General features: G+C 50.0%; 1 protein-coding gene across 1 annotated transcript; it reads left to right on the top strand.

Moving 5' to 3' along the window:
* Positions 1-6,473: 6,473 nt before the first annotated feature.
* On the top strand, positions 6,474-20,733 carry KLF15 (KLF transcription factor 15). The gene is made up of 3 exons (XM_068907163.1): positions 6,474-6,813; positions 11,218-12,325; positions 18,641-20,733. Exons 2-3 carry the CDS (start codon positions 11,283-11,285, stop codon positions 18,807-18,809), a joined length of 1,212 nt encoding a protein of 403 aa, XP_068763264.1. The 5' UTR covers positions 6,474-6,813; positions 11,218-11,282; the 3' UTR covers positions 18,810-20,733.
* The last annotated feature ends 643 nt before the right edge of the window (positions 20,734-21,376 follow it).

Below are 21,376 nucleotides of genomic sequence, written 5' to 3'. Positions count from 1 at the left end.
TGCAGCCTCCAAAGAGGTTCAGGATTGCGCAGCCAACCTCCCTGCTCTGCTCTCACCATATCCTTGGCCAAGTGATGGTGTCCTGCTTGTCTGTTCTGTACCAGTCCTCCTGGAAGCGCGTCAGCCGGGCACGCGGCATTGTGTTTCTGAGCTGGTGATGCTCCGTGACCTGAGAAAAGGTTACCAGTGTTTTTGTGTTGGCTCTATGTTTACTATTTAAGGTGAGGGAGAGGCCCTGGATTCCATCTGTTGGGTCATGCTGTCCGTTCCTCAATTCGGTGCAAACAACCAGACAGGCAGGCAGCTCTTCCTTGAAAACATTTAAATTCTCTTCAGAGGTGTGCCAGTTTCTGGCAAACTCAGTGTCAGCAACCCGTGGTGGATCCAACACAGTCATAGTTCTTCATTCCTGTAAACATTGTCTTCACAACACCCCCGTCTCTTCTCACCACCGTGAGCCACTTCTCCAAAGTGCTCAGCAAGAGGATCCTGCACAAATACACCCCGCTCTGGCGTATTCCTTCCAGGAGAGGGCAGGGGAACACAGTTTATTGCAGATCCGCTCCCGAGCAGCGGCCAACCTTAGTCATGTCCCAGTTCTTCCTCTCCGCCTTCCAGTCTATTTTGTTTTCCTGAGTGAGCAGAGGTAGGTGCTGAATCTCCTCGAAGTGAGTCAGTGGGTTCTGTCACACTTACAGATCTGCCAGTCCCTGAGTCATCTTCAGGAGGGAGAGCTTGGACCAGGCTGATTTCCTTGCTCTTGAACTTCTAGGAATGAGCCTCATCTGTCACATTGGAGGCATTGGCTCTGGCACAGCTTTGGGACCAGGGTTTAAACAGCTGAGCCCCAGCTGTTCTGCTTCATCTCACCATCAAGTCAGAGGAGGCTCTGCAGAGGCAGCTGGCCCCCCTACGCTCTCAGCACACCTGTATCCCTGCAGAAGGTGGCCCGATTCCCTCAGCTGTTCTGCTCTTGGGATCTTTTGCTCACTTTGCACAGAGAAAAACACGAGGATTGTGCATGGCAATCTGAGGTTGGAACTGGACTTGATTAAAGATGGTTTGGAAAAACAGCAGCTCAAGAAAGTCAGCTGACATACTCTCACTCGCCATCTAAATGAACAAAAAATTTGCGGGAGAATCAGAAACTCCCCAGCTCCCCACTGTCTTTAATCTTCCAAAGGACATTAACATAAACATTCCTAAAATGAGTTTCTTCTATCTTATCTCCCCCTAGACCTATAACTTTGACTTGAAAAGACAACACAATTTCCAAACTAGTTAAGGGGGGAAAAAAAAATCAATAAACTGTTGGCTTTGCAGCACAGATGCCCTTGCGAAGCCAAAGAAATTAAGTCCTGAGATTGCTGTTTCTCTTTCCACCTTGTCCTGCAGAACCACAGTTAGGGAATAAACATATTCTTTGTGTCAATATTTCTGTAGTACCGGGAGAACTTGCAGTCCTTATCTGCAAATGTCAAGGACTGCTAAGTTAAAGTGATCATAACATTACTGGAGAGTTTGACAGGCTTATTCATTGCCTCTGTGCCGATGTAACTGTTCTGGTGCTGAAAATCACAGGCCAGCAGATCTCAGCTGGACGCGACCTTTAATTTTGTGGCACATGGAAGGAATCCGTTTGCAGAAGGCTGATTTGAAAGGTCCTAGAATAGAATTTGAACTTCTTTATTTTTCTTTGCTTTATTATTTTTGTTTCTGTCCAGGAAAAGAGTGGCCTTGATTCTTAAATTACGTGAAAATGTGCAAGTGATCACTCTGTCCTGACTAACCCTTGTTTTTGCCAAGTGGCCAGTTGGCTCATCTGATTACTAGTAGTTTGCTGCTCCACAAAATGGGGAATAGCAGGGCTGGTGCAGCAATACTGTGGGTAACCTTTAAAGACAGCAAAGCACTTACCCTATGCAGCACAATTCCTCTTTTTGCCCATCTATGAAGTTCAAACACTTTCCCTTCTAGTCCCCCCCCCCCAAAATAAGAAATGACTTGTAATACAGAACTGCATAAGCATTTTACAGGAGATGGGAAAATCTGAGGCAGGAAAAAAAATTGGGCTCTGAACAGCCACATATGTTAAGGTGAAGTATAGGCAGAGCCAAACAATTCTTAGGTTTAAATTGTGTTTGCTCCCTTTCCCACCTTTAATGGCTCTGTGCTACGTGGCATGATAACTTGGGAACGGCTTCAGCCAACAGTTTCTTTTTGACTTTATAATGCAGTGCTATTATTATCTCCAGGAAAACTTTAAAACGCTCAAATGTTGAGGTTTATTTGCCATTCCTGGCTGGATCTTTAACACATAGGCATCAGACAACTTTACTTTGGCCCCTGTGTTTGACTGTGCAATGGGAATGCTAAAGAGGTTGTCTGAGGAGGGAAACCAGTTTGACTGAGGTTCTCTCCTGGGAGGTGGCAAAAGAGTGAATGCAAAATTCCCAAGCAGGATTCAGGAACTGAGGTGATGATAGATTTTACAAGGACTCGAAGAAGAGATAAACGGAGAGAAGTCTTTTAGCAATGCACAAAGAGCAAGGGGCAGGGGAAAGGAAGGGAGAAATTTTTTTTTGTAGTGAGGAGCAGGGGCTCATGTTTGCCACATGCAGCCACTGCACAGAGGTAAGCCGATTTGAGAAGTCTATGCAGGTCCTGATGTCCAATAGCCTGGCCGGGGCAATAATTTCTACAAGACGGCTGGGCATACAGAAATCCCTAATGCATAGGCACTGCATATATGCAGAAGGGCTTTCCTGGAGTTTTTCAGCGTGGCTGGTCGCACATTGCATGTGTGTCAAAGTGGATCTAGACACATGCAGAAAGTTTGTACATCCAGAACTTGTCACATCGTGTGTGAGCGAGTGCTGGTCGTGAGTTCATCCTGGATGCTCTGGCCTCGCTTTGCAGGCACTCCCTGCTGCCAGCATACACTTTTATTTCTGGGAAATCCCAGGCAGAAATACAGAAGCCCTAGGTACACTTGCCTGCTTATTGCCATTGTGTTTTACCTTGCAGTGATCCCTGATGCCATATATTCAAAGGGTCCGATGCTCTGTTGGATTATGCAGCGTCACTGAAGAGACTCCTCTCTGGGCAGGCCAAACTGCCTACGACCTTAGGTTGTGCTTATTCAGCCCATGGGTGTCTTTGGCCTCCAGCTCACAAGCTTGTTACCTGGTTTAACAAGTTACCACCTGTCAACCGAAGCAATTAGTCCATAGCAGATGGGAAAAAGCGGCATATCCCTCATCCATCTCGGTGCCCAGCCACACAAGGGCTGACAGCAGCACCAGGGAAAGTGCCTGGACGTCTCCTTTGGCAGCAGGGCACGTTTTGATCAGCTTGAGCCCCCAGAAAAAAATCATACCTTTTGTATCACTAGCTTCAGCAGCGACTACATGCTACCTAGCCTTTAGTGGTACTTTTAGTGAAACCAAAAGATTGCGGACCTGGTAAAATGGAAGAAATCTGAAAACCAGACAGCTTGGAATTGGGACATGTACACTTTATTTCCACTTAAAGTAAATGTGGGATTTCACTGCCCCTGCAGCACTTTCAAGAAAGTTAGAAACTACTGAAACCAGAATATAAAGAAATTGTCTTAGCACGTAGAAGCCCAAAATTCTGAGAAATCTCTGTGTCCACATGCATATCTGACTCACAGTAATGTTAAAATTAAGACCGTACCTTTTGGTTGTTTTCAAGGTATTGAAATTAACCTGGAATGTTGTTATCTGTACAGCTGATCATTCAAATTCCATTTAAGCCTAGTAGTGAAGGTTTGGGATTTTAGCTGTATATAAATCTCATGCCCTGTGCATTGCATAAAGCTAAACTTCACCTATTCAGGAAACAAAGGGTTTTAATTTACAAAAAAAAAACAGTAAAGCAAGGTTTACCAAAAATCTGTTTTGGGTAAAAATTATCTAAAGTCAGCATTTTTACTAATGCAATGCCTTTAACATCAGGGAAGTTACACTAATGCAGAATTTGGCCCTGATGTTTTTGTATAAATATATTATCTATGGATTTGATGCATGCTTATTTAGACATTATTCATTGAGATGTATGGAGAGGAAGAGCAAGATCTCTCAATGAGAGCAGGCAGCGCTGTAAGCATGTGCGTGCTTCTCAGCGCTGGAAGCTAAGGCATAGCACTGTATGTGCGGGACAGTTGGGATAGCAAGAGACTGCCAGGGGAAAGAGAAAACTACGGCTCTAATCCCTCTGCCTAAACAGGGGAAAGGCAAAAACCTCGCCAGTCGCAACCAAAGCAAGCTCACGAGAAAAAAACTGGCTGACATGAGTAAAACCTTTCCATTTTTGTTAGTAACACCGCTAAAGTCCCATACCCCGTTCCTGCACGGTCCCAGCCTTCATGCAAGACCTCCTGAGCCCATGTGTGTTTGGCATGAGGAGGCCAGGACACAAACCTTCTCACTTGAAGCTTCGTCTTCCTCTAGTTGACTGTGCCAGCGTAAGGCATCGGGCTGGAATTGAGAACAGATTGCAGCTTGGTCCTGCCGCAAACGTTTGGTTCAGTTCTCTATGCCTCAGTTTCCCCATAAATTTATAAAATGAGGATAGCTACACTTCCTTTTTCCTGCAGGACAGTGATTTGTAGCTCTGGGGCCCACACTCCTGCGGTGTGAAGGTGGGGAACCATGCGCTGCCCCAGTGGGGTCCTCAAAAAGGCAAGCGAGCCTGTCGTCATGAGGCTGAGCTCTGGTATCCTAGGTTGTGCCTTCCCAGGGATCTGCAAAGTGAAAAGCCGGATTTGAAGACAACCACGCTGCTGCAGGAACTGGCATCCCTGTGTGCCCTCACCTTGCTCAGCTGGGCTTCATTGCTGCAAGAGTTACCATGCCCTCTGGATGCGAACTCTTATTTACGCTTAAAACACATTGCTACTGATAATAACTAGCAATAACCAATAACTAGTAATGACACTGAGCCGGGGGAACCCCCCTGAAACAACACTTTCCAGCATGCTGTCTTGCTGGAAATCACCTCATCAAGCTTCAGCAACTAGGCAGGCAAAGAGCAGGAGTGATGTGAGGCATGGGGCTTGCACATCTCCAGGGATTGCACATGTCTAGAGGTTTGCACACCTCCAGGGATGTGCACAGCTCTAGGGTCTGGCACACGTCCAGGGGCTTGCACATCTCTAGGGACTTGCATTTGTCTTAGGGGCTTGAATATCTCCACTGATGTGCACACCTCCAGGAGCTTGCACATCTCCAAGAACTTGGACGTTTCCAGGGACTTGCACACCTCCAGGGGCTTGGCAGGCACTTCCAGGGGCTTGCACACCTCCCACAGCCTGCACATCTCTAGCAGTGCACACACCTCCAGGGGTTTGGAGGACACCTCCAGGGGCTTGCACACCTCCAGGGGCTTGGAGAACACCTCCAGGGGCTTGCACACCTCCAGGGGCTTGGAGGACACCTTCAGGGGCTTGCACACCTCCAACAGCGTGCACACCTCTAGCAGTGCGCACACCTCCGGGGCTTGGAGGACACCTCCAGGGGCTTGCACACCTCCAACAGCGTGCACACCTCCAGGGGCTTGGAGAACACCTCCAGGGGCTTGGAGGACACCTTCAGGGGCTTGCACACCTCCAACAGCGTGCACACCTCCAGGGGCTTGGAGAACACCTCCAGGGGCTTGCACACCTCCAACAGCGTGCACACCTCCAGGGGCTTGGAGAACACCTCCAGGGGCTTGGAGGACACCTTCAGGGGCTTGCACACCTCCAACAGCGTGCACACCTCCAGGGGCTTGGAGAACACCTCCAGGGGCTTGCACACCTCCAGGGGCTTGGAGAACACCTCCAGGGGCTTGGAGGACACCTTCAGGGGCTTGCACACCTCCAACAGCGTGCACACCTCCAGGGGCTTGGAGAACACCTCCAGGGGCTTGCACACCTCCAGGGGCTTGGAGGACACCTTCAGGGGCTTGCACACCTCCAACAGCGTGCACACCTCTAGCAGTGCGCACACCTCCGGGGCTTGGAGGACACCTCCAGGGGCTTGCACACCTCCAGGGGCTTGGAGGACACCTCCAGGGGCTTGCACACCTCCAGGGGCTTGGAGAACACCTCCAGGGGCTTGCACACCTCCAGGGGCTTGGAGGACACCTTCAGGGGCTTGCACACCTCCAACAGCGTGCACACCTCTAGCAGTGCGCACACCTCCGGGGCTTGGAGGACACCTCCAGGGGCTTGCACACCTCCAGGGGCTTGGAGGACACCTCCAGCGGTGCACACACCTCCAGCTGGCCTCCTCACCGGGCCCGCGGCGGCGGCGGAGGGGCCGAAAGCCGTCGCCCCTCCGCGAGCCACCGCTGCCTCCCCGCGGGCCGGGCCGGGCCGGGCCGGGCCGGTGGCGGTGGCAGCAGCAGCAGCAGCGGCAGCGGGCGGGGCCGCGGCTCCCATTGACGCCAGGCCCGGGCCGGCCCCCGCCGCCGCGGGGCCAATGGGGGCGGCGGCAGCGGGCGAGCCTCTCCCCGGCCTCCCCCGCCGCCGCCGGGCGCCCGTCATGTGAGGGGGATATAGTACTACGGGAGCGGGGCCGCGCTCCGCAGCCGCGCACCCGCCTCCCGGGGGAGCTGCGCTCGTCCCGCGCCCGCCGCCGCCGCCGCTCCCGCCGCCGCCGATTTTGCTCTTTTATTGTTGGTTTCGCGCTTTTATTGTCGCTCCTGGGGCTGCCTTGTTACTGCTGTTTCTGCGTTTTTATTGCTATTTTTGTCGCCTCTTCTTCCCCCCCCCCCCTCCGCACCGCGGCTGGCGGAGGAGTTCAGGTAAGGTTGTGCGCGGGGGACGCGGAGGGGGTGCCCGGCGGAGGTTGGGCGCGGGGTCCGGGGGGAGGGGGTGTCCTGCCAGCGGTGCCCCCCGGGGGGGAGATGCATGGGACCGGGGCGGGGGGGTGCATAGGGCCCGGGGTGTTTTGTGCGGCTGGTTCCCAGCACCGGGGGGGGCCCCTGCAGCTTAGGGGAGACCCCTGCGGGCAGCCCGTGGGGGGGGGGGGCGCGGGGTTACTCGCGGTCATCCCGGCGTTGAGGGGGGGGGCGCAAAGCCGCCTGGAGAGGGATGGAGGAGCAGAAGCAAGAGGGAGAGAAAAATAATAATAATAATAATAAAAGCTGCTGCTGGCAGCTTTGCAGCCGTGGAGACCTCGTAGTGCTTGTGCCCCCGGTGGGGGGGGGGGAACGGCTCTCCCCCCCCCCCCGCTGCCCCTGGCCCGCTCTCACGGCGCTGCTAATCCCCGCGCTGGGTTTCGGGGGCTCCGTTCGCTAATGGGGAATTAGCATAGAAATGCCGGGAAGCGCAAGTGCGAGCGGCGTGAGCGGCCGCTTAATGGGCGCCAGCGCCGGGCGGGGGGACGGGGGGGGGGGGACCGCTCTCTCGCCATCGGCCCCGCGGCTGCTGTAAATAAAGTGTTTCCTCTTTAAGGAGCCAAAGTTTGCGGCGGGGGGGGGGGGGGGGAAGGAGGAGGAGGAAAGTGGAGAGCTTGCACAAAATAGGGCTTTTGAAAAGTTTCTGCAGCTTTTCAGAGCCGAGGGGATTGGTAAAAGCCTGCTGGCCGCGGGGGGGGGCTGCTGCCCCCGTGTGCGGGGCACGGTCCCCTGCGCCCCGAAAGCGCTGCCCGGCTGCAGGGAGCAGAGGGATTTCCCGGCTCTTTTTTTTTTTTTTTTTTTAAATGCATTTCCATTTTAATTTCTTAGACATGCCGGGCCCTCGGAGCAGTTTGCGGTTAGCTTTATGGCTCTGGCCATGAAATCGATGGACACAGGAGCTAGTCCGAGCAGGTTTAAAAATTTTGTAGGAAACAAGGTGGTGGTGGGGGGGAAACCTAAAGAGATTAGTCCTAAACTAGAAGGAGCTGTAGCAATATATGTGGGAAACGAGCGGCAGCGTACGCTGCTGGTGTTTTTGGTTGAGCTGGACTTAGTGCTTCGAAGCACCCACCCGAAACAGCGGGCTGGGAAATACCTCTATATGTTTCAGCAAGCTCCCAAGACTTAACATTGTGTTTGTTATTCTGAGAGAGAGAGCATGCCTTCTCTCTCTCTCACCGCTTCTAAGCTAGTGATTAGATGGACAGGTTTTAAGCAGAACAGCATGTTTCTGGCAGAAAGGACATCAGAGCAACCCAGGGAGCTCTTAAAAGTTGCAGGCCATCGTTGCTGTGTGCTGTTAAACAGCTGCCGAATTTCACTGCTGAAGTGACTGCTTTTCAGTGGCTCAGGAACTGCCCTCCGTGCATGGGTTGTCACGTTTCGAATACGCTTTCAGGGCTCCTAGGGATGAAATGCTCTCTGTAAACGGCATAATTGGTTTTAACAGCTTGCCTATCCCTGGCCTTTTTGTTTTTGAAGCTTCTGGTTTTGGCTGTATCTTCAGGCAAAGTAAGGATGAAAGCCTTTTAGTTGTTAGTCTGGCCTTTAGGATAAAATATAGCCTGGGCTCGATCCTGCATTCCTTGCATTCCCCGCAATCTTCCCGGCTGCTGTGCAAGTTTTGAGAGTGCACAGAAAGCAGATCTGGCCGTAATGTGCCTGGATCTATTTGCCTCTGATGGTCCCCTGTCTTAAAATGACTCCAGTTACACCAAGTGACATCGATTCTTGTCAAAAGAGATGGGAGAAATAAGAGCGCTGGTTGTTTTCCGCTGAGCAATGTTGCACGTAGCAGTTGCCAATTCCCCCCCCCCCCCCCTTTTGGCCTTTACTCAAGTTAAGGTTTAGTCCTGTTCCTGCTGAAATCAATGGATATTTTGATATGTAGCTTCCTGAAGAAATGACTTCCTGCTTTTCCTAGGCATTTAAAACTTCAAATATTTTAAAAAAATAAAATTACCATTTGCTTTTGGTGCACACTTTTCCACGCACACTCATTTTTTACCATGAACACACACAATAAGCCAGCTTTTCTTAGAAAAAAATGTGATGCATTCCAGTTCTCAGTTACAGCACCATTCTTCAGAAGTTCAAGTGGGAACAATGTGGACACAGGACGATTGGAAACCGTATGAGGGCAAGCCCTCCTTTCTGCCCCCGCATTTCGCATAGCAGTCACCAATTTTTGGTGCAAACAAGAAAAAGATGCTTGGGTGACAACTTACTGGAGGCCAATTAAAAAAAAAAAAATCCTCCCAACCGTATTCTGATCTATGTTTCAAAAATGGGAATAACTCAGCTCTGTCACTTCTGCTGGAGTAACTTTCTATCTATGCTGAGATCTTTTTTTTTTTTTTTAAAAAAAAAAAAAGGTGGCATGTGTCTTACAAATATTTCAGCTCTTCTGGCTCTTCACTTTTACTATAAGGAATGATTATAGGCTAAGGTCACAGAACAGAGCCACTAACCTTTGTTTGAACTTCCTCGTATGCAGCACATGTGAGTATTTCATTATCGGTTCAGAGGAATAGCTGACTGACAGGGCATGCAAACCAGGAAAACGTGCAGTTTTAATTTTAAGTCTCCTTCTTCCAGCCTGCCCCTACTTCCTCCGTATGCATATTAAGGAGGAAGCTGTATCTTTAAGAAATATACTTTTTCTCTCTGTTTCCTGTGGAAATAGTAATAGACGCTGCCAATGGGATGGAGCTCTTTAAGGATGTTGTGTAAAACCGCATTAGTTGTGGTGCTGAGCGCAGAGGTGGCTTTTTTTTTCCCCTCTCCAGAGGAAAGGCAGAGACGGGGCAAATTTTGGAGAACGGGTAGCAAAGATGCTCTGGAACAGCAATAATAACCAGCCCCTTCCCTCCACCAAACTGGCCGCTATTGACTATTCATGGCAAAGCGTCCAAAGCGCAGCGGCAGAGCCTGTGGAAAATGACAGCGTGTAGCAAGATTGACTGGCATTTCCTTCGCGCTGGGTCACATGCCTCCCAATTCACACACGCACACAGCCTCGCAGGCTGATCAAATGACTTCTATCTCTGCAGTCCGCATACCTTCCGCAGAAAGAGTTGCTTTATTATGCACATATACAGCTCTGTTTTCAATCAGTCACCTTGAGCGAATGACTGAGGGCCAGTGTTCGCTCTGTCCGGAGGTCTCCGCGTTCGCTCTCTTAGAGGCATAGTCTCCAGCCCGTAAGCTTTTTTTTTTTTTTTTCCCTTTTGGGGGAGGAAAAGAAGAAAAGAAAACAAATACGCAGGCACCCCTCCTGCCGTCTCCTCCCCAGAAACCTTTCTAGGAAGCCGTGCTGAGCTGGGAAAGTGCAGGACTTGCACCTCTTTTCGGGGCAAGCTGCGCTGCAAAGGGCTGATTTTTGGGCCGCTGCGGCTGCAGCGGGACTATCGCTTGTGTGAGCCCGGGCTCGCAGGATCGGGGGGTGCTCGGAGCGCGGGCACCTGCTGCGGCTCGGAGCAATTCGGGGCGCCGGGCGCCCACGCGAGCCTTCCCTGCTCAGCTGCTGCTAGGAGGTTCAGATCACCTCCATCTCCGGACCCGAAGAGATAGGCGCATGCAGCAATGAGGTGAACCCAGGAACCAGCTGGCTGGCCAGGACGCGGTAATTAGCTCAGCACTGTGCCAGCCTTATTAAGGGCAGTGCAGGTGATGATGACGTTGGCGCACTGATTCATTACTTCTGGAGGGGAAAATCCGCCTAGTAAATGCTGAAGCACAGTAAATATTTTTGGCTCCTGACAGATTGATCCGTGCATTATGCTGATTAGCCTATATTTGTGGAACTGAGGAAGTTAAAAATAAAGTTGGTGGAAAGCTACAAGATAAGGAGGGGATTTGTATTTTATGGCCACAAGCAATAAACTTCATTTTTTATTTGTTTTTTCGGTGGTAAAAATTTCAACACTTTTTTCCCCCCTCCTTCCCTTCCCTTTCCCGTTCCCTTCTTTGGCTCTAGGTTTCACTGTTAGGTGAAAGCCCATAATTTATTTTCTCTTGCCAGTAATACTCTGGGAGGGAGCTGTAAATCTAGAGCACATACAGTTGTGAAATGATTTCTGAAAGAATTCTTTTGCAAATATGTGGTGCAATCCTGGAAAATGCTTAGGCGCTTGCAGTCCTTAGGGGGTGGTACAGGCATATCAAAGCATGTAGCAGCATGTGTACTCAGGGAGACTGGATGCTTAGGACTTTCCTGTGAGCTAGAGGGCTTTACAAGGTTTAGTTCGTGGAGATAAATGATTAAACCTGACTTCTGACTGTTGCTGTTTTGTTTCCTACCTTCAGGCTCTTACTTGAACTTTTGCCGCGTGGTATATGCTGTTGGGATACTCTTAGGAGATCGTCCAGGAATGGTGGATCACTTGCTGCCTACTGATGAGTCTTTTTCATCTACAAGATCTCCTCTTGGATACTTTGGGGACATGACAGCAGGGGTGAGGTCCTACCAAATGCTGCCCTCACCCCTGTCAGAAGATGACAGTGACTCTTCCAGCTTTTGTTCCTGTTCCAGCCCTGATTCCCAGGTTCTCAGCTCTAGCTATGGGAGCACATCTAGTGCCGAAAGCCAGGACAGTATCTTAGACTACTTATTGTCCCAGGCATCTTTGGGGAACGCTGCTGCAGCTTGGTGGAACAGAAGGAGACGTCAGCCCACAGTGAAAGAGGAGTATTTTAGGTTGCCTGAATTTGCAGTGGATATGGAAGACTCTGGACCATTTCAGCCTACGCTTGAGGAAATTGAGGAATTTCTGGAGGAAAACATGGAGTTGGAGCTCAAAGAAAGACCTAAAAGTGAGACCAAGGACTTGAGAGCTTGCAGCCAAGTTTCTGTTGCTTCAATACAGCAAAAAGACCATATGGTACCCAGCGCTAGTTTAAAAGAGAGTAAAAATGAACAATTGAGCAGCTCAATGGAAGGTGGCCAGTCTTCAAATGGAGGAATGTCCCTGGAGAATGGTATACCAGTTATGCTCCAAATCCAGCCTGTACAGATCAAACAGGAGTCCAACACGAGCCCTAGTTCCCAAGGACCAGCACAAGAGAATATTAAAGTTGCACAGCTCCTAGTCAACATCCAAGGACAGACATTTGCCCTTGTGCCCCAGATAGTTCAGTCATCCAATTTGAACTTGCCCTCTAAATTTGTCCGCATTGCTCCCGTCCCCATCGCCGCCAAGCCAATTGGGCCAGGAGGCATGATCCAGGGTCAGACAGGAATCATCATGGGTCAGAAATTTCAAAAGAGCCCTGCAGCAGAACTCATTAAAATGCACAAATGTTCTTTCCCTGGCTGCACCAAGATGTATACGAAAAGCAGCCATTTGAAAGCCCACCTGAGGAGGCATACAGGAGAAAAGCCTTTTGCATGCACGTGGCCAGGTTGCGGATGGAGGTTAGTACTGGGATGCAGCAGTGTCCAACTCCCTCACCCCCTGCTCACTTGAGCAAACAGGTTTGCAGTCTGTTGATTTATAAACAGTTTCCATTGCCTCAAACTTGCTCAGCTGATTTGAGAGTTAAGACCTTTTTCTTCCTATTAGGTGATCCAAGGGCTTTGATCAACTCTTAAACCACTAGTAGTTAGTATTTCATTTCAAGATAGTCAGATTAAGCTTGTCACTGCAGGCAGTGCCTTGCAGACACATTGGTCTTGTTGCAACACACCAGCTGCAGCAGATGCTGAGGCCTGTAGATGAACGGGTTGGTTGAGGGCTGAATCTCTGCATGGCTCGGCTAGGTGCAGGTCCAGCTGCATGGGGCTGCACATGATCAGTGATGGGCTGTGATAAATGCATGGGGTTAAGATGTCCAGTATTTCATGCAGTTTTATAGAGAACGCACCCCATCCCACTCCTTCTGGAAATGTTGTCGGTGATGTCCCAGTGTGCTCCGTGCTTTATCCTCTACCTCTGTTCAGAAAGGTGCGTGGGTTGCAAAAAGCTGTCAGATGTAACAACCTAACCAGAAGCCTGAGGATAAATTAATCCTCAAAACATTGCTTGAATGGAAGATAGCAGAACGTATGAGCAGAACGTATCATAGAAAGTTTCTCTCAATCTTTTTTAATGCAAATTGAAAAAATTAAAACCTTTTTAAAACCAAAAGTTGAATTTTTTTGGTGGGAAACTTCGATGGAAACCCGCCTCCCTCTTTCCTGTGCTAATAGCCTGCCTCCTGGCAAGTGTTAACAAAGAGCACCACAAATTATGAGGGAAGCAAAACATAATCTTTACTCCCTTGTATTAAATTAAACCAGACTTCTTTCAAAGAATATCCTGCAAAGCTTCTGCGAGCAATGTCTAATGAGGAAATGGGTGGTGATCAGGGGGAACGGACGAGGTAAAAAGTAACAGGAGAGGGCTGAGTAAAAATGCAAGTATGTGAGACATGCAACAATTAGAGATGCCTGAATTGGTTTGAGGAAAAAGGTCAGAGCAGGGCTGAATCCTCTGCTCCCAAAGCAGAACAGTTTGGAGTTTGGGCCTCATCAGAGGGACCGAGTGGATCAATGCAACTAAGTTCCTCAGTGACTTTCTTCCCCTTTGCCGTTTATGGCAGTTCTACGAACTGGTTACCATTTTCTTTCTGTTATTTTGTACTGGTGGTGTTTTTCATGAGCCGTGCTCAGAGGCTTGCTGCTCGGGATGTGCTGAAATGAAAGCCAGGTTATGTAGCTGATTGGACCCATAAGGCACAGGCTGTTTTATCCCTGACCTGTAGCTGAAGCATGCAGTCCTTTTCCCTGGGCTGTCAGCGTAAGCGCTCACAGGCAGCAAAGGAAGACAAGCTTTGCCTTCTGCCTGCAAACAAGCCTGGGTGTCATGTTGGCTTTCGCTGAGCTGGGACACAAGCAAAGCCTTCATATTTGTGAAAAATGCGCATGGCGCGCGCGGCTTTGCCTGATCCGCCCCGAGGTTTATATCAAAGTTCCCAGTAACGTTTGCAGGTCAAGATCAGGAGCCTGACGTGTCACCTCTGGGTGACCTTATATAGCTCTGCCTTATTACAGAGCTAGTGTTTTCCAGGCTGCAAAACCAAGGAAAATTTAGGAAAATATAGGAAGAAGTAAGGGATGGAGCTTGAATTTAGGCCTGGGTTGCCTGCCTTCTCCCAGCGGTACCACGAATAGCACGCATAAGAAGCGGGATTCAGTTGTAAGGCAGGAAGAGGGAGGTACAGAGCCAGCAGTTCAGAGCGCCCTGGACTTTTTATTCCCAGCCAGCCACAACTCTTTAAAGATGAGAAGCCCAACGGAGATGAGAAAGTCATCAGCTTAGGTACAAAGAATATTTGTCTTGTCCACAAACAGCTGCCTAAAGAGTTATTCAGATGCCCCCCCCCCCTTTTCCTTTGTCTGCAGTTGGGTTTGTACAGCCCAAGCCGGTACCCCCGTCCCCAACGCCCCCAAAGGCTGAAGGCTCTGGACGGCGGCGGGAGCTTTCTGGGCGCGGGAGAGGGCATCGCTGCGGGAGCTGCGGCCCGCGCTGGCGGCTGGCTCTCTGGCGCGCCGGCCCGAGGTCCGCGCGCGTCCCCCGGGAGGGTTGCGCAGCCCTCAAAGGCCGAGCCGCAGCAACGCGCCAGGCCGCCTCCGGTTGAGCGCTGCGTTGCTCGGCGCTCTTTCGTCCGTCAAGCGTGTTTACCTTTTCCAGGAGTTCGGAGGGAGCTGCGATCTCATGTGACTAAGTCAAATATATCTGGAATCTGTGTTCGCTCCCAGTTTTTATATCATCTCAGATGAATTTAAGTACTAAAACACTGCCGGGCTCTGCTCCCACCGCCTGCATTCTTGCGCTCGTTTGTATATTTATTTTTTCACCAAAAACACTTAACGACGTGAGCTCGCCGAATATGGTAATTTAAGGAAACAAAATGGTGCCGAGCGCGCAGCGGCGGAGTGGCGGGGGATTAACGCTTTCCCTGCTCGCTGCGGGGGACGTTATAGCGACGTCAAGCTCAGTCTGTTTAAATATACAGGTGTGCGGCACCCGGCGCATCCCTTGGGCAGCCCCAGGACAGGGGGAGCGGTGCGAGCTCCTCTCCGGAGGAGGCTGCGCTCTGCTCGCTTGTGCCCTTCCTCGGCCCCGTAGCGAGAGCCGTTTTCCGGCCGGGCGCAGACGAGAGCGGCCGGTGACCCGTCACGTTCACGCTGTCCCCGTCGGCGTGCTGATCCGTGGCTGGCCGGGTTATACCTGTGGCATGCGACCGCCCCTGGTGAACGCTGCTCCGGAGACAGCCCGGACCGCAGAGCCAAGCTGCGACGCGGGCCCGGTGCCGCGCAGCCGTGTCGTGTCGCGAAGCGGCGGAAGCGCTTGCGTTTCCCCCCCACCCCCGGCGCAGCGTGCGACGCCGCGGTCGTTGTCGGCGCCGGCGGGCTTAGGCAATAGCGTTTCAAAGGCCTGCCGGGCCGTCGCGCTGGGAGAGGTTCGCCGCGGCGTGCTCTGCGGGTGGCGACGCGCGATGGGTTTTGGCCCTCGCGGCACTGGGCCAGAACGGCCCCTTCTCTCCTGGGGGAGAGCAAGGGGCCATCGCGCCTCGCTATCTCCCCTTTAACCGCTTGCTGGAAGGAGTTCGGTGCAGACTGATAGGAGCTCTGCCTGGTCTGATAGGGAGGATTTAAAGGCTTATCATGTTTGCAGCTACCAGCGTGCACGGGACTGGATGAGAGCGCGTGTGCGCCGAGGTCTCCAGCAAGGCAGGTTGGGGCCGGTGTCTTGCGGGGGCCTTTTTTGCTGGCACTGCACGAAGGGGTTTCCAGGCTGTGCAGGAGGTGCACGAGTTTGCCGTAGCTGCTTCGGTTGCTTTGCGGAAGGGTAGGATGGATCCTGAGTCTCCCCTTCACCCGTCGAGGAGGGCTACAACCCGGCATGATCTCAGCTGTGGGGCTGTACTTGCTGGTGGCCTCAGCTGGGGTAGCAGCCACACAGGAGGAGGTTGAGGCGACCAACCTTTCTCACACTGTGAGCTGCACAGTGATGTCCTCGTGGCCAGGAGCACAAAGCACATATCCTGGTACACTGGGGAGCTCTAGGATTTGTCTCCAAGGGAGATATGGTGACAGGTCCTTTGGGACCACCAGAAAGAGGGGTGAAGCAGACTCTTCCAGTTGCTCTAGGGTTTCTCAGTCCCTCTCCCTTTCTTTTGAAGGAGGAACCTTTCTGGAAATGGGAGTGCATTTGGCTGGTTAGATGTTCCTTGGGGGCACCCTGTTTTCCTTTGAATTTGGTATTCCACAGGGGATTATTTACAGCTTTCTTGGGTTGGTTTCAGTGCCAGAACGTGCTGCAAATATCATTTTGCCACCCCCTGCAGAGCCAGGCCACCAGATCCTCGTGGCTTCCTTGTCCTAACCTTTGCGTTGTTTTTCTGTAAACACACTGACAGCTCAAGGTTTATTTCTGTGGGCTCCGTAAGTTGATCTTTCCGAGACTGCTGGGGAACAGTATTGCAACATTCCTGCCTCTTCAGCTAAGGACATCGTTATGAGGCAGAGTGTATTTTTATCGGATGAACTCATCCGAGCTCCCAGGGTACAAGCAGAGACGCTCATTCCTGATATGTGCCTCTTTCTCCCCCACCATCCGTGCGATTCCCATCAAAATGCACTTGCGGCTCTCTTGTGCGGGACTAGCCCTGTGCTACTGCACTTCTGTTGCAGATGGTGACCTTAACAACCAAGGACATGGGACAAGGCAGCCTGGCCACATCTGGCTTTATCCCTTCTCTAAGTGACAAGTCTGTACATAATAGGAGGATGCAAAGGAGCTTTTCCCCCTCTGGTCCCTCTTCCCTTGGAAGTGGCTGCCACCCCAGCAGCAGATCTGTTCTTGTCCAGCTTGGACGCTGAAGCCCTGGCAAGACGGTCTGCATAGGCAACATCCCGCCCTCTCCAGAAAGTTGCTTACAATCCTACTCATTTGTAGCTCTGTAAGAGAGTCCCTCCAGAGATGCTGCATGGGGATTGGCTTGCTGCTGGAGATTTAGGAGAAGTTCCTGGCTGGCTGCTCCTGGTTGTAGACTAAGGTTTGGGGAAGCCATGGTTGGTAAGGAGCAGAGTTGTTAAAGCAAGCAAGTGTACGCAGGTGCTTGGGGAGAAGAGAAACTCCCATTATAACCTTTAGGGACAAGACATGTCACAGACAAAGAACAGGCTGATGGCTTCATCAGGGGATCAGCCAGTTGCTTTTGATGGTGAATTTGGCTCTTTCACCATGGTGATACCAAAGCAAGGGCAAGGTAGAAAAAAAAGGAAAATGAGTGAAGGATTCTACCCTAGAAATGCCCCTGGGAGAGGTGGGTCCATACCATACCTTCCCCAAAGCTGGCATCTGCATCTGCTTTGTGCCAGCAGCGGAGCGGTCCCTCTGGGTAGCGGGCACCAGATTGAAGACATGGGAACTAAAAAAGCCGTTCCCAGCTTTCCCAGTGTCTCCGTCCTGTTCCTCGGCTGGTGGCGGGAGATCAGTTCTACTTAAAACCTTTATGTGGAAACTTATTTTTCTGGCATGAAGGACTTATTCATAGGAGCCCAGTGGTCCTGTTTTTCCCCTTTCATAAAAATAGCATATTCACCCTGCTGATGATGTGATATTTTGCTCCAGAAGGGCACATTTTTCTACATGTTCTTTCCCCCATTTATTCAGCTAGTGCCCATGACTTCATTTATTTATTGTAAATAAACAGCTGATACCATTTCTTGCAAGCTCTCTTTCTGTGCCGCTCTTTGTTACTGTTCTGGCAACAAAACACTTAACTACCCTTTGTCAAGCAGCAAATTTTTGCACCCATCCAGCTAGGGCTATCTTAGCGTGACATTGTTAACCCTGTGACGCCCAGTCAAGTCCAAGCTAGAAACAGAGCCAGCTCTGCTGCTAAAACCAACAGATTAGCTAGTTTATTTGTGTTCAGTAAAGCCTGTGGGATTCACGATGGCTATTTTGGGAATTTTTCTGTGGAGATTGAAGGTAGGAAGACTCTTGGGAGACAATTTGGGTAGTTAAAGTCTCAATCTTGATTTTAATTTGCCCATGAAGTAACTGTTTTAATGGCCATCGGGGCCTGCCTGGGTTTCAGCTGTTATGACGTTTAGCGTCTCTGACACTGAGATGTTAATAACTCTTTATTTAGCCAGCAAGAGAACGCGCAAAGGCCAATTTTTTTAGTTGGATTTGATAAGGCAAATAGCTTCTGAGTAAATATGTCAGGCTGTTATCTGGGGTCCATCTCAAATTAGCCACAATTACTGGATATGCTGTTGTACTCATGTCAGCGCGAGCTTGGAGCAGACCTCACCTGTGGGATATTGTTAGCTCTGTTTGACAAGGTCCATGCTTGGATTTGCAGGAAAGAGGTTGCAGGGCAAGCTTGGAAGGGGTCTAGCAGAGGTGCTGGGGATTGAGAGCAGTGCTGTTCTGTTGTACCCATATTATTGGGAGCTGGAGCAAGGTTGGTACAAACATTGCCTCCACACGTTGCTCCGAGTGCAGAATTCACACGAGATGAAGTTGTTAACTGTGTGTTACCAATTGCTGCTGATGTCTGCTGATGGGGACTAGTTTGCCTCTGTTGTGTGTCCTGGGCTCTTTCATTTGAGTGTTTGAGCCTTGCTGCAAGCAAAGTCTCCCAGTGGCCTGAGGGAACGTTCTGTGGCCGTGAGAGAATTAGTAATGGAAAACACCAGATATATGAAAATGCGTCTCTTTTCTTGCAGGTTCTCCAGGTCAGATGAGTTGTCCCGGCACAGACGTTCCCACTCGGGAGTGAAACCGTATCAGTGTCCCGTCTGTGAGAAGAAGTTTGCTCGAAGCGACCACTTGTCCAAACATGTCAAGGTGCATCGGTTCCCACGAAGCAACCGCTCCGTCCGCTCTGTGAACTGATTGGTCCCACTTTCCCCTTCCCACCCAGACATCCTGGAACAGACGAAGACAGCACTTTGCTCACTATATTTCTAGTGATAATTTATTTGTCTCCACAGAACAGTCAATGCTGTTACTTGATACCACCATGTCCGAGTGTCCCATGTCCTTTAAACATGATTTGAGAATTAAGTTCTTTTGGGTCAGGGGAGGGGGGTGTTTCTTCCTTTTTTTTTTTTTTTTAAGGATATTATTTTCTTTTCCTTCTATCTTTCCCTCCTTTGCTGCTGCTTCTTTTGGAAATTACAGTGTTTTATTTTTAGCTGTTTTCTGCTGCACAGGAAAATGTAAGAGTTGCTTGCTGCTAGTTAATTATAGCCCTGGCATTCCTGAGGGCTTTGCTCATGTACAGGCCATTCATTGTGAGTTTTTATTAAGCTGCTCTATTTGTCCAGTTTGGAAACAGCAAATTCCTTTTGAAATGAAAACAACTCCTTTGTTTTTGGGTTGCTTTAGCCAAGGATTTGTAGGGGCCGGCAATAGGAGGAGGAACAGTGGGAGTCGGGGGGAGGCAAGGCATGGAGAGCACTGGAATGCATCTCCTGACCCCTTGGGTTTCTCTGGCTCACACTTACCTCTTCCTTGGTGAGGGCTATATATACGTATATATGTGTATATGTGCATGTATACATACATATATATATATTCAAGCAAAGGCAGATCCCAAGCAAACCTGGAAGCTCAGGCTGGATTAACTGGCCTGGAGTGGAGGCCTTTTGTTGAAGCTCAGTGGACGCCATGTGCACGCTTTTCACACCCTGTGCTGCTGTTGAGGATGAAGGAGGCCCACACGTTGAAGGAAACTTTGCTTTCCTTTGGTGCTGGTTGACAGTGTCCACTCACTTTAGCAGAAGGGATGTTGTCTAGTGCTACAAGCCACAGGAGGCCATTTGTCAGAACTGTGAGGCTCAGCTCCTGTCTCTGCTCTTGGCTTTTTGTGTGATGCTGGGGGCGAAACTGGAGCGCCCGCTCTGGAGGTGCCCGGCAGTCTTCGGTGAGCACTGGGCACCCTGAGTGCCCACTACACCACCCTGCGCGAACTGAAGGTGCTCACACCTCGCTGGTGGGGGCTGAGCGTCCGGGCCAGGCTCCGTTTCCCCATCCATCCACCGGGGTCTTGTCAGATGTATTGGTTCCTGTGGGAGGTTGGGAGGCATCGTGGCCTGGTGTGACACCACCGTGAGATCTTCTGTCAAAAGGTGATCGTAAGTGCTACATGTTTTTCTTTTCCTACCAACAGCCATGTCAGAGCTCCACACAGCTGGGGTGGGCAAATGGGTGAGAACAGTAGCCAAAAGAAACAAATTTACATGGTAGCTGGCTAAGAAGGGAATTTAAACAAATAATCAGATGGTAGCAGGCAAGTGATTATGTTTGTGTTTCTTCTTGTTTTGTTTTTCCTTTTGGACTCTGGCGATTGTAAGAAGCTTTAGATGAAAATAGGATTCAGTAATTAGAAACGATTTTATAATGGATGTTACATTTCCTTTCCATTCGCAGATGGCATCTGTTTGTCTTTTTGTTGACAAAACCGGAAATAGAACACTGCAATTCTAGCGCTAGGTAGTGCAGGAGTCCATGCTGTATGTAAGAGCAGTAGGTCTAGCTAAAGCGAATGCATTCCTTTCGTCCTCTAGAAATTAATATAAATGAACTATCATCTATTGACTGGTTTATATCACATCCTATGAATGTATGTAAATAAAACTGTACATAGATGCATATCTATATAAAATATCTTTTAATAACGTATCAAAATTTGTGTAAATTGGAAACAAAAATGCCTATAAAGCCAGTGTACATAAGTTACAATTCTGTATATTTTCTTTTGTTCTTCATAAAAATATATTTACTTTGACAATAAAATGAAAATGGAAATTTTAAATCCCTTTTTGAAATTATTATTCATTAATTTCCTTTGTAGCCAGCTCTTTAACCAAGACGTTAGCGCTTGAAATTTTGATTCACCTGGATGTAACTTTTCAGGTGCTGAGTAACAGGGAGACGACAGAACAGCTGTAAAGGTGCCTTCAAAGACTTTTCCCATTTGAGAAATCCTACGTTAAGGGAAGGCTTGCTTGCTACAGTCCACGTGAAGAGTGCTGGGCTGGTGCTTGGCAGCACCCAAAGTGCCGGAGTTCTGGGAGATGTGAGATGGTCCAGCTGCCCCTTGTGGGAGTCCTCATGCCTCGCCTGGCAGCCGCTGTGGGACCCAAATGCCTTCTGTGGTTTCCGACTGCTGTGGAACAGGTCTGCAGCCACAGTAAAACTGTGGTTAACAAATTAGCGCAAACAGATTTTGAGGAAATTCAAGCTCTGATGGTTAGTGTAAAGGAGGAGGCTTTGAGACTCTGCGGCTGTGACAGTGACTCACTGCATGACCCAGGGCAAAGGACTCCATTGCCCTGTGCCTCAGTTCCCCTCCTCATAAAACAGGGATAATAATGCATCATGGTGATATTGTGGGACTTATTTTATATTTATGCAATCCTTGGATGGAAGAAGCAAGCAATAACAATAGTAGTCAA

The sequence above is a fragment of the Struthio camelus genome, chromosome 14 (genome assembly GCF_040807025.1).
Source record: "Struthio camelus isolate bStrCam1 chromosome 14, bStrCam1.hap1, whole genome shotgun sequence".
NCBI classification, from domain to species: domain Eukaryota; kingdom Metazoa; phylum Chordata; class Aves; order Struthioniformes; family Struthionidae; genus Struthio; species Struthio camelus.
Note: the sequence above shows the minus strand (reverse complement) of the source record. Positions and strands in the feature narration are given on the sequence as shown.